Source organism: Dermacentor variabilis, chromosome 1 (assembly GCF_050947875.1).
Source record: "Dermacentor variabilis isolate Ectoservices chromosome 1, ASM5094787v1, whole genome shotgun sequence".
Lineage (NCBI taxonomy): Eukaryota > Metazoa > Arthropoda > Arachnida > Ixodida > Ixodidae > Dermacentor > Dermacentor variabilis.
In genome coordinates this window covers 95,599,647-95,613,092 of record NC_134568.1, presented here as the reverse complement: position 1 = coordinate 95,613,092, position 13,446 = coordinate 95,599,647, and the positions used below count along the sequence as shown (strand labels likewise).

The window sequence follows — 13,446 nt, the reverse complement described above, 5'->3', positions numbered from 1 at the left end:
TCAATACCTTCCTGCCGTTGTACAAGCACCACACCAAGACCAACGTTACTGGTGTCTGTATGAACTTCCGTGTCCGCCTCCTCGTCAAAGTTGGCCAAAACTGGTGCTGACACCAGACGCTGTCTAAGCTCAGTGAAAGCAGTCTCTTGCTTTGAGGTCCAGACGAACGATACATCGTCCCTCGTGAGTCGAGTCAGTGGTTCCGCCATCTTCGAAAAATTTTCGATGAAACGCCGGTAGTATGCGCAAAGGCCCAGGAAGCGTCGGACACCTTTATTGTCGGTTGGTGTTGGAAACGTGGCTACAGCGGCAGTTTTCGCGGGATAGGGGCTAACGCCTTCCGCGCTGACTACGCGTCCCAGAAACATGAGCTCCTTGTAGCCGAAATGACACTTCTGAGACTTAAAAGTGAGGTTGGCCGATCGGATGGCTTCGAGAACTTGCCGCAGTTATTTCAGGTGGTCGTCAAATGACGCTGAAAATCAACCACGTCGTCGAGGTAGACGAGGCAGCTTTGCCACTTCAGACCAGCGAGAATGGTGTCCATCATTCGCTGCAAAGTTGCTGGTGCTGAACAGAGCCCAAAAGGAAGTACCCTGAATTCGTAAAGGCCATCTGGAATGACGAAAGCAGTTTTTTCGTGGTCTCGTTCATCTACCTCAATTTGCCAGTAACCGCTCTTTAGATCGAGATGAAAAATACTTAGCTCAACGCAACCTGTCTAAAGAGTCATCGATACATGGTAGTGAGTACACGTCCTTCTTGGTGACATCGTTGAGGCGTCGATAATCAACACAGAAACAAAGCGTTCCGTCTTCTTTCTTGACCAAAACAACCGGGGACGACCACGGACTGTACGAAGGCTGAATGACACCATCATCTAGCATCTCTTTGATTTGGGCTTGAATTGCCTCACATTCTTTCGGTGAGACACGATAAGGCTGTTGCTTGATGGGGCATGCGTCGGCGGATGTCATTATTCGGTGCTTCGTGATTGGTGTTTGGCCCACCTTATAGACCGAGCGAAGCATGCGCGGAATTCGTTCAAGAGTTCCTGCAGTGCGCTCTTTTGGTCGTCCGTAAGCTTGGAGTTTACATCGATGTCTCTGAGCGAAGTCGTCTGTGTCCACTTCAGAAGCAAAGCACTCGACGATGTCCGTTGATGGTTCGGCGTAGGCGACGGCAGTGCCACAAAAAATGTGCCGATGCTCAAAGGTTAAGTTGGTAATGAGGACCACTGTCTGGCTAGCATGAAGCTCCACAAGGCTTCGCGCTACACAAATACCTTGGGTCAGTAACATAGAAATGTTGCCTTCTAGAATGGCTTCACCGTCTTGTAGTTCGTCGGACTTGACCGGAACCATAACACCCGCACGCGGCGGTATCGTGATGCTGTTGTCCGAAACGTGAAGTGCGGATCTGTGTCCAACGGCGTCGGTCTGTGTTGTTGCCCTTTGCGTCGAGAAGTCATGCAGCACTCGCGAAGGTCAATAATGGCGCCATATTCCCGGAGAAAGTCCATTCCAAGAATTAAATCGCGGGAACACTCGCGTAGAAACATACAAGTGGCAGGAAAAGCAGCACCACGAATTTCTACTCTCGCCGTGCATAAGCCAAGCGGTGTGACGACGTGGCCACCTGCCGTACGAACTGGTGCTCCGTTCCAGGGCAACGTAACTTTTTTCAGAACGGTTGCCAGTTTGCCACTGAGAATAGAGTAATTGGCGCTGTTATCTACAAGTGCACTTATTTTTCTGCCGTAGATCAACACAGGTATGTCCAGTGAGATCTTGTTCGCGGGAACTAGTTCTGGCGTCGTCGTGTTTTCGTTGTTCTGCAGTCGGCACGATACGAGGTCTTCAGCGTGTCCAGTAACAGCGGCCCCGCCTCAGAAGGTCGCTGATGTCAGTTTTCCCGGCGTGGACTTGGTGATCTTCCTTGCGTCGTCCTCGAGGTGGTATCACGAGCAAGGAAATATTGCCGCGGTGAGGGCGAGCGCGAGTGCCGCTGCAATGTGCCCGGCCGGCACTGTTGTTCGATGAATTCTGCGATGTCGGGAGGCCTCTGGTCAAACCTAGGTCGAGGCGAGTTAATAGAAAAACCCCGCAGTCCGAGTCGTCGATAGGGGCACTCCCGATACACATGACCAGCGTCGATCGGGTGCTGGCCAAACTTCTGAGTTCCTCGCGGGTGTTCGGCGGTCGTCGAAGTATGGTCGCGGAGTTGTCGGAGCGACTTGTGCTGATTGCAACGCGACTGGCGACGCAACATAAGTAGGTGCGAAAGCTTGGGCGGGGCTCAGTAAGGTTTCTGCGTAAGTCTTGCACCGGGACTCGCGTGGCAGAGGTGGCGCTTCACTGCTGCAAAGAGATACCTGCAGTGCCTGCTGTACTTCGTTGCATACAACGCTGGCAAGGGAGCTGACTGGCGGTGGTGACGTACCGTGGTGCTTCTGCGGCTCGTCGCGAACCGCTGAGCGAATGAGCTCGCAAAGCAAGGCGACGTCACACCCGAAGCCTACCGGCGTATCCGGAGCACAGGGGGCATTTACTTGTCGGTTGTACATGTTCGACCGTTGCTGAAGCGTTTTCTCCATTGCGGTGGCTTCGGTGAGGAACTCCGCGACAGTCTTGGGTGTATTCCGAACAAGACCGCCAAAGAGCTGTTTCTTTACGCCTCTCATCAGATGACGCACCTTCTTCTCTTCCGACATGCTCGGTTCGGCACGCTGAAAGAGACGCGTCATGTCCTCCACGTACATCACGACACTCTCGTTGGGCTTTTGCAAGCGTGACTGAAGGGTTCGCTCCGCTTTTTCCTGGCGATCGGGGCTGGAGTAAGTCTCCAGTAGCTTGCGCTGGAATTCAGGCCAGGATGACAGGACACTTTTGCGGTTTGTAAAACATGTGCGAGCACCATCCTGGAGGCTGAAGTAGACGTTCCTGAGTTTGGCGTTGTTGTCCCAGTCGTTAAACGCAGCCACGCACTCGAACTCCGCCAGCCTGTCTTCCACATCTTCAAATGTGTCGCCATGAAAAGCCCTCGGCACTTGGGGGTTCAGCAGCGTTAGGTAAGTCGGTGTCACCCGTTCCGTAAAGTCGCAGTGGTCGTAGTCATCACTTTTTCTTGGAGGTTTCCAAATTCTGGGGCGAGGCCTCGGATTCGGCGGCTTGTGCGGTGAACTGGAGTCAATTCGAATTGTGCGAGGTTCTTGCTGCCCAGTGGGGTCTCCTGCATAAGTTGGGTGTACCCAGCGCCTCCACCAAATTGTCGCGTATACCCTGCTGAAGTATACACGCTGAATGGGGATCCAGGCGTTTGTACTTCACGAAACGTAACCGTTGACGAGCGATGCCGAATGAACCTCGTTTTCCTCTTCTTCGGTCCCCTTGCTGTGCCACACCATGTGGCAATATTGTTACGGTGAAAGGAAGGAAGGTGACATGGACTAGAGGAAGACGAAGTCTGGCAGTTGCCTGAACGCCATATACACCAGTTATAAATATACACTATTTTATACTCGTGGGCCTGCTTCTTTCCTGCAACATTTTGGTGGAAGGTTGTGGGTACAATCACGGAACTTCGCAGTGGACGTCATCTACCTGCCGCGACAATGGCAAATCAACCGACACAAGCGACAACGCCTCAGCAGCCCGTGCCAATGGTCATCCTCACTCATCCGCGGGACCCGGGGACATCTCGTGGCACGGACAACGCTGACGTCGAAGACTGGCTAATGACGTACGAGCGAGTGTGGGACAACAACAGTTGGGATCCAACAATGATGCTAGCAAACCTGATATTTTATCTGAGAGGAACTGCGAAGCAATGGTACGATACACATGAAGATGACCTAACGAGCTGGGATGTCTGCAAAGAAAATATGCGAGACCTGTTTGGCAGACCTGTCGGTTGTCAGCTGGCAGCAAAAAAAGAAATTGTGTGCCGCGCTCAGACGTCCACAGAATCCTATGTTGTGTACATACAGGATGTGCTGGCCCTCTGTTGCATGGCTGATAACAACATGACCGAGGTAGACAAGATTGGTCACATACTAAAAGGTATTGCAGACGATGCCTTCAATTTCCTGATGTGTAAGGATTGTGCCACTGTGGATGCAATTATAATGAAGTGCCGGCGCTTCGAACAAGTGAAGGGCCGCCGCGTCGCTCAAACTTTCGACCGATTGCCCAATACCACTGCGACATCTCCTTACAAAGACCCGCCGCGGTTCGTTCAGCCGACAGGACTGAAAGATATAACGCGTATTGTTCGCCGTGAGCTTGAGGCTATGGCTCCGGCTCCAGTTCATTCAGACTGTCAGGAAAACGTGCCCGCTATCTCCCTTATACAAGCCGTAGTTCGGGAGGACATAGCAAACTTGGGCACTCCATCTCTCTGCTCGGTCCGCCATACAAACACCTATCAGAATACTCCGACCTCACGCTCCCAGACGCAAAGCTTTCCGCCATTGCATCGCAACCCAGCTGACTGGCGCACAGCGGATGATAAACCCATCTGTTTTAATTGTTCTGGTATTGGACACATCGCCCGTCATTGTCGCAACCACTGGTCATTGCCTCCTCGGTGGTCGTTTCCGAGTCACTACCGCCAAGCGCCAGACAATCATACTTTCTCGCCCTATACGCAGACTAGGAACATCCAAGGCCAACAGTGCTCCACCAAGATCCAACCACACCCCCATCTCCGCAAGATCGTAGGTCCCATTCGCCTCTCGTTCACCGCTCTTCGTCTCTTTCTGCAACTGGTTGCTTCACTTCGGGAAACTAGGCGGTGCAGCTTCCGGATTTGAAGCTGCAACTCCGACCCGGCCCACAAATCCTCTGTTGACCCTGCCTACACATGGAAACCTACTGGACATTGAAGTTGATGGTATTCCTGTTACATCTCTCATTGACACAGGAGTGCAGCTTTCAGTTATGAGCGCTGCTCTCCGCCGAAGGCTCAAAAAGGTTCTGATGCCCGCCGTACCATGCACTGTGTGAGTCGCCGATGGGAGTACTTCACCTGTTCTTGGAATGTGCACAGCATGTGTGACCATTGGGGGCCATTATACCGTTGATTTATTTATTTTTCTGGAGCACTGTCCGCACGACCTAATTCTGAGCCTTGACTTGCTTTCGAAGCACTCTGCCCAAATTGACTGCTCCACAGGTGTTGTATAGTTGGATCTGCCGCTTCCTGCCGATGCAATTTGTGCTTCACACCGCTTATGTTCTGAGTATGCAAGGCTGTCTCCACAGGCGGCTACAAACATCCTCCTGACGCCCTGTCCTCCCGTACCTGATGGCGAGTACATCGTGTTGCGCTTACTGACGTAGTTTTGTCGCGCAACATTGCCCTACCGAGCACTTTAATTTGGATCTGCAAAAACTGCGCTCGTGTGCCCATCCTCAATTTTGGATTTTCGTTGCAAGTGCTGCCACATGGTATCGCCACAGCGCATATCCCTCCTTTGGAAGAATTTGAGATTTCTTCTTTGACCTCTGAATCCTTCTTCAGTACCAACGAATTGTCACCCACTCCTTCTTACTCGACGCCTGCGGACGATGTTTTTAAGATTATTGCCCCTGGCCTTCCTTTCGAGCAAACAACAGCTCTGCGTCACCTCCTGTCATCTAATCGGGATACATGTATCTTTGATTTGGACGATCGTCCACTGGGCCAGACATCTGTTGTCACGCATCGCATAAACACCGGTGATGCCAGCCCCATTCATAGGCGGCCCTCATATCGTGTCTCCGCAACAGAAAGGGCCATCACACAGAAAGAGGTAGACAAGATGATGGAAAAGGACATCATTGAATCATCCACTAGCCCGTGGGCATCACCCATTGTCTTAGAAAAAGAAAAAAGACAACTAGTGGTGTCTCTGCGTTGACTACCGTCACCTCAACAGGATAACAAAGAAGGATGTTTATCCCCTGCCTCGCATTGATGACGCTCTTGACTGCCTTCACGGATCCCAATATTTTTCCTCAATTGACCTCCGCTCTGGCTGTTGGCAGATTAGCGTCGATGAGATGGACCGCGAGAAAACTGCCTTCATCACACCGGACGGTCTGTGCCAATTTAAAGTCATGCCCTCTGGATTATGCAATGTGCCAGCTACACTCGAGCGCATGATGGACTCCCTCTTGCACAGCTTGAAGTGGTCTACATGCCTCTGTTACCTCGACGATGTGATTGTGTTTTCGCCGAACTCTGAGAGCCACCTGCAGCACCTCACAACCATACTCTCCGTGTTTTGCAGGGCTGGCCTTCAGCTAAACACCTCCAAGTGCTATTTCGGTCTCCGTGAAATTAACATGCGCGGCCATCTCGTAAATGCCGCCGGAATCCAGCCTGATTCACAGAAAGTTCACGCCGTGCGAAATTTTTCTGTACCTTGTTCAACAAACGAGGTCTGTAGTTTTCTGGGCTTATGCTCTTATTTCCGGCGATTTGTGAAAAAATGTTGTCGACATCGCTCACCCTCTCACTGACTTACTTAAGAAAGATGTCTCTTTCTCTTGGGGACCACCGCAGGAGAAAGCCTTCTCTACCCTGACTGAGCGGCTTACAACTTCCCTGATTCTGTCACACTTTGACCCTTCTGCGCCTACTGAAGTACGAACTGACGCGAGTGGTCATGGCATCGGCGCTGTCCCTGCTCAGCGTCAACAGGGCCAAGACCGTGTCATCGCTTACATCAGCTGCCTTCTTTCCACGCCCGAGCGAAATTACTCCATTACTGAGAGAGAATGTCTCGCGCTCGTATGGGCGGTCGCGAAATTTCGACCGTACCTTTTCGGTAGGAGCTTCTGCATCGTAACCGATCATCACGCCCTCTGCTGGCTCTCTTCTTTGAAGGACCCAACTGGATGACTTGCACGGTGGGCATTGCGTCTACAAGAATATACATTTTCTATTATGTATAAGTCAGGGCGCCTGCATAAAGACGCTGACTGCCTGTCCCACAATCCCATGGATCAACCAGTCAATACCGATGCAGACTCAGACATCAGTGTTCTATCCCTCTCCGGCTTCCTCCATATTGGTGACGAGCAACGCCAAGATCCTGTTCTTCGAACACTTACGGAACGCCTAAGCTCTTCGCCCAATGACCCATCCCTCCGAATGTTCAGCTTGCGCAATGGAGCTTTATACCGTCATAGTGTTCATCCTGATGGCCCGGAGCTCCGTCTAGTCGTTCCCACGCACCTTCGACTGGCTGTGCTCCAGCAACTTCATGACGTTCCTACTGCTGGACATCTTGGCATCACTACGAGTTGGCGCCGCTTCTTCTGGCCCGGCATTTATTGCTCCGTGCGCCGTTATGTCGCTTCTTGCGACCTTGTGTCAGTGCCAGAAGACGCCTGCTATGCCTCCTGCTGGTTTACTTCAACCAATCGATATACCATATTTACTTGCATAATGATCGCACTCCTGAATTTTGTCATCAAAATTCGCATTTCTAATTTCCCGTGTAATGATCGCACCCCGAACTCGCCACAGCGATATGTTGTGTACCAAGTCTAGCTAATAATGATTGCGCTTACCATCTGTCGAATGCTACACGAACAACTCTTCAAGACAAACCAAGCGGTCTGCACGCACCAAACATTCTTAAGCAGATGCCCCATTTCATTCCTTTCATCATTTTCCGCACTTCCATCACAAAAAGAAAAGCTACAACCAAACTTGCCTTTATTATGTGTAGGCTTTATAATGGTTGTGGTCAACAACAACAACAAAAAAAGGTGCCTTTCGTTTCTTCTAGTCTGCACTCGTGGGCACGCAACAAATCGCGAGCGGCAACTATAGCAGCCACGTTTACACTGATAGGTTAGGAGTGTACCCTGTTCACACGCCGACGCTTGTAACACAGCTAAGATATTCGCCAACCCTTAGCGGAAGCGTGTTGTATTAGGATAGTAGTGAAGACAAATGCCGCAGTTGACTCAGCCTGCCTGCCATGTGTTCCTATGTCACTGGCAGCTAAGCGCACCCATCTGTTTCGGTCCCCTCAAAGTGGACATCGCTACGTTACTGCCGCAAACTTGCCGATATTAACGATATTGCTACGGAACAGTATTTGCAATGACGAAGAGGCGAACATTGAGAAGACGACGACGATTGTAGGCTAGCGCGGGCTCTTGCCTCTTGGCCAAGGGCGGCACATTCCCTTGTAAATATACTTGTATATAGCTTTTCGTCTGTGTCTTCCTACGTAACATATCTGGTGGAGGTGGACGTTCCCTGTACCTCGTCACGGAGCTTCGCAGTGGCCGGTACATCGAGTCTTCCTTGATGGCTCCCGGCGATGACAACTCGACTCAGCCGCCTCCAACACCTGCTGCCACTTCGACGACCTACATCACCCTCCCCACTCCCCATGATCCTGGCGTATTCTCCGGCAAAGATGGGGAAGACGACGAGGACTGGATCAGCCTGTACGAACCCGTCAGCCGCAATAACCGGTGGGACCCTACTATCATGCTCGCCAATGCAGTCTTTTACTTTGGTGGCACACCTCGAGTTTGGTTTCGGACTGACAAAGATGAGCTTACCAGTTGGAATTCGCTTAAGCAAAAGCTCCGAGACTTATTCGGCAACCCATACGGTCACCAACTTGCCGCGCAGAAGGCGTTATCCAGCCGTGTGCAGACGTCAACAGTGCCCTACGTCACATACATTCAGGACGTCTTGGCTCTGTGCTGCAAAGTTGACGCACATATGACTGAGTCCGACAAGGTTTCCCACATCCTCAAAGGCATTGCCAATGACGCCTTCAACTTGCTCATTTTCAACAACGTGGCGACAGTGGATGCAGTTATAAAAGAGTGCCGCCGCCTGGAACTCGCTAAAAGCCGACGTATCGACCAGCAGTTTGCCCGTCTGCCCAACACAACAGCGACATCTTCCTGTGCCGACGCTCCTCGTCCCAACAACACTGGCGACGTTACCAGGATCGTCCGGCGTGAGATTGAGGCCGCCAATCCGGCTGCCTTCGACTCCAGCTCCTCCAATGCACCTGCAGTCACAGTTTCCCTGATCCAGGCAGTTGTCCGCCAGGAATTCGCAAACATGGGTCTTCACACCAACTGCTCGGCCCATCGCCCTGATACCCAGCCGGCTTCTTCGACTCTGCCCCATCCCGCATCTTATTGCCCACCACGTTTCCGCGACCCATCTGAATGCCGCACTGCTGATGACAAGCCCATTTGTTTTTGCATTTTCGCATTTGTGTCGAATCGGGCACATTTCTCGGCACTGTCGCAGTCGCTGGAGTTCCCGACCCGGTCTACTTATACTGCCTACTCTCGCCCCGCAGGGGGCCCTTCTCGTCCCTATGTCGCACGTTCCTATAATGCCACCACTGATTCTCCTGTGCCGAACCGCCCCTATTCTTGTTCGCTTTCGCCCCAATGACGACAATCTCGCTCTCCACAGCCCCGTCGCTCCTTTTCGCTGACTCCCTTCGGAATCCGCTCCCAGCCAGAAAACTATACAATGCAGCGCCTCGATGTGACACTGCATTGGTCCCGACACCGCAAAATCCTCTACTGACGTTGCCCACTCATCTGAACCTTCTTGACGTGCAAGTCAATGGGGTTTTTGTATCTGCTCTTATAGACACTGGGGCGCATTTGTCGGCAATGAGTGCTGACCTTCGTAACCGCCTGAAGAGAATAATCACGCCTGCCACGACGCCTCTTGTCCGTGTCGCCGATGGCGGAACAGCCCTCATAATTGGTATATGTGCCGCCCGCGTCTCCTTCGCCGATCGCTCCACTATTGTGCTATTCACAGTCATCGCCCACTGTCCCCACGACATCATCCTCGGCTTAGACTTCCTCTCCGCACATTCTGCTCTCATTGATTGTTCTGCCAGTACTCTCCGCCTTGACCTGCCTGTTCTGGATCGCGCTGAACCCCACCCCAATCGCCTCAGTTTTGTTGACTTCGTTAGCTTGCCACCTTCGGCACTGACTTACATTGACTTAGTGTAATCCCCGCCAGTGCCCGACGGTCACTACATCGCGGCTCCTATGCAAGACGTCCTACTTACACACGGGATCACAGTACTTCATACAGTTTTATCTATTACGGCGAATTGCATCTGCCTGCCAGTGGTCAATTTTGGCTTGACGACACAAGTGCTGCCCCGCAGGATGTCTCATTATTCATTACTGATATGGAAGAAACTGTTTCAATGCACGTAATGTACTCACGAGAAGAAAAAAAACGCATTCGGCGCATTCGGCTTGCTCCGCCGGCAGCCATTTTTGTTTTAGTGTCTCACACTACATATAGCGGCAGCCGCCTATTTGTTGACCCGTTGTCATTTCGCAGCAAATGCAGGATGAAAAAAAAATCTTTTTGCGGGAAATTTAACCAACGTAATGATCGCACCCCTGAATTTGCGTCAATTTTTTCTGACAAAAAAGTGTGATCATTATGCGAGTAAATACGGTACCTACAGAGCCCTTCTTCCGTGTGGGCCTCGATCTCCTTGGCCCCTTTCCAATTTCCATCAAAGTAAACAAATGGATTGCTGTAGCAACAGATTAAGCCACGAGATATGACATCGCATGAGCGCTGCCAACCAGCTATGCTACAGATGTCGCCGACTTCTTACTATACGACGTCATCCTGTACCACGGTGCCCCTCGCCAGTTACTCATGGATCGCGGCCACTACTTTTTATCGAAGGTCATCGATGACCTGCTCCGCTCCTGTTCTACAGAACACCAGCTTGCTACCGCGTACCACCCTCAAACGAATGGCCTCACCAAGCGACTCAGCCGCACACTAACTGAAATGCTGGCCATGCATGTTTCCGACGATCACCGCGACTGAGATGTCGCTTTACCATACATCACTTTCACATACAACTCGTCCTGTCACGACACTGCCAAATTTTCACCATTTTACCTATTGTATGGCCGCGACTTCACCTTGCCCTTCGACACATTGCTACCTTCTGCAATACAATCACCCAGTACTGGTTACGCTTGCAATGCTATTGCCTTAGCCACCCAGGCCCGACATGTCGCCCGTCATTGCCTCACAGTCTCGCAAGCTTCTCAAAAGCAACGCTACGATCTTTGGCACCGAGACCACCACTTTTCACCTGGTTCCCTTGTCCTCCTCTGGCCGCCTTCACATCGTGTCTGCTTGTCGGAAAAACTACTTTCCCGTTATACTGGCCCGTACCAGATCTTATGTCAACTGTCCGACATAACATACACGAGATTGCCCCAGTCGGTCAGCCTTCAGCGCCTCCAAACGACACCAGCAATGTTGTTCACGTCGCCAGGCTCAAGCCCTATGTCCCCCGATTAAGTGAGTCTATATAACTTGCACCAGGACAGAGCTAACCTCACTGGGAGGGTGATGTTATGGTGAAGGGAAAGAAGAAGGTGACATGGACTAGAGGAAGACGAAGTCTGGCAGTTGCCTGAACGCCATATACACCAGTTGTAAACATACACTATTTTACACTCGTGGGCCTGCTTTCTTCCTGCAACAATATTCAACAAAATACTGTTCAACAATTTAACAAATAATATTCAACAATTTACCATAATTATGCATGGGCACAGAAATTTGGTGCCTTCTGCATTTAGAAAAATATGATTGCTTTGAAATTTAGGCCAGCAGAGGCAGATACATAAAGTGCAATAAATAGAGCCGCAAGAATGTCTGAAGCCACGAGCACAAATATGTACTACCCATTATGATATGGTAGCTGAACGATTGCAGCACCAAAGTTGTCGCTAGTAAACTTTGGAGGAAACTCTATGGTGGTGCCATTTTCCCAGCTCCATTCTCTACTTCATCAAGGAGGCCTGCCTGCAACTGTACATAGAAGGTGGCAGTATGACAAGGATATACCAGGTACCAAATCACTGATATTCCTGATTATTAGCAGCCCACGACCCAGCAAGCAAGCTACTTTTTTCTTCCCATGGCTGCATCAGTAAAGCTCTTTGCTTGCTGTCAGTCGCCTCGATAACTTTGCCATACTCATGGAATGACGAAAGGCAACTTGAACTACCCCATCTCCATTCTTAGTCCCATGAACCTATAGCCACTACCACCTCTCCAGAGGACCTGTCAAGTTCTTGTACATTAAGCCCACACTGACACCGCTCTGAATTTGACAGGCTCTCTCACTATTGAGCTACACCTAAACCAGCAGCTGCTTCAACCATCTACATCATTTGTGCCAGAGTCATCGTTGTTTCCTGACCTGCCAGGATTGGCATGCAAGAGTGGAGTTGTTCCCTCAGTAAAGCAGCAATGGTACCCTCACAATTGTTCATGCTGCTGCCCTTGGTGCCACTAAAACCAGCACAAGCCCTTGGCAGATTACTTTTTGAACAGATCTAAGTGCTACCATTCACCCACTGCAAAGTCCCATTAAAATTTAAGAGTCTGCTGTTTTCTGATCGCTCTGCTCGTCTGAAATTTGCTGATCTCTCTTTTTGTGTCATTATTTGCTTCATGTATTACTTCCCCACCTGCTTGGTCTTAACCGAAGAGTACAGTATATTGTAAATAAAAAAAAGGATGCTATACCTTTGCAAGGTCTTCAACCTTCTTTCCCAGAAGGCCAGCAACATGTCTCACAAGACCCCACTTGTGTTCTTTGTAAGCCTGAAAACATAATAACATTAATGAGCTGGTAGTGTCATTTACAGCAAAATAAGTAATCTCCTACCTTTTCATACAGCTCCTTCAGAAGATGTCTTACTGTGATTACACGATTGCCATCACCCAGCTCGGTGTCCCATTTTAGACCCCTGTAGAGGATGAACAAAAATAACTTTAGAGATTTATTCAAAATCAAGGATTTTTATGGACAGCCGCAGCTTAATGACTGAAGCTGCCTATAATAGCAGTCAGCAAAGTAATAATCACTATGTGAACCCACTCAAAAGCCCTTATGCAAACCCAATAGGTCAGCCTAATGATGGGCTAACAACACCAACAAACGCATGTGTTTTCCTTTATCTTTTTCTTTTTTCAAAATACATTCACAAGCACATCGACCTGCTACATCAACAATCATCCAGATGCATTCAACATCATTACTATGTAGAACAAAATTAAGCCAACTTCTGAGCAGTTAGGATAATGAGAACTCTTGCATAATGCAGTTTACATTCCTGCCAGCAGTGAGTAAAATATATGAGACGGTAATATATAACAATACATAGTTCCATACTACCATAAAAAGCCCCAGCAACTATCTGATTGTTACCCCATGTGCCATTCAACAAATCGTAATGTTAGAGTGCAGTTCGTGTGTGCTACATAAACATAAGCAGAAAAAGGAGAGGCATCTATGGCAAAAAAGAAAAAAGGAAAGAAAAGGATTTCATGTATTATTATGTGGGAGAAAGGTGGCATCAACTAGGGCCACCGATAATC

At 50.0% G+C, this 13,446-nt stretch overlaps 1 protein-coding gene across 1 annotated transcript in view; it reads right to left on the bottom strand.

The window, feature by feature from the left end:
* Positions 1-13,446, bottom strand: part of LOC142580923 (putative phosphorylase b kinase regulatory subunit alpha) — a 123,157-nt gene that overhangs the window by 52,532 nt on the left and 57,179 nt on the right. Inside the window, exons 20-21 of the mRNA XM_075691182.1 lie at positions 12,734-12,815; positions 12,592-12,669 (exon numbers count right to left, since the gene is read on the bottom strand). Of these exons, the coding sequence (XP_075547297.1) occupies positions 12,592-12,669; positions 12,734-12,815 (160 nt within the window). The remainder of the gene's footprint in view (positions 1-12,591; positions 12,670-12,733; positions 12,816-13,446) is intronic.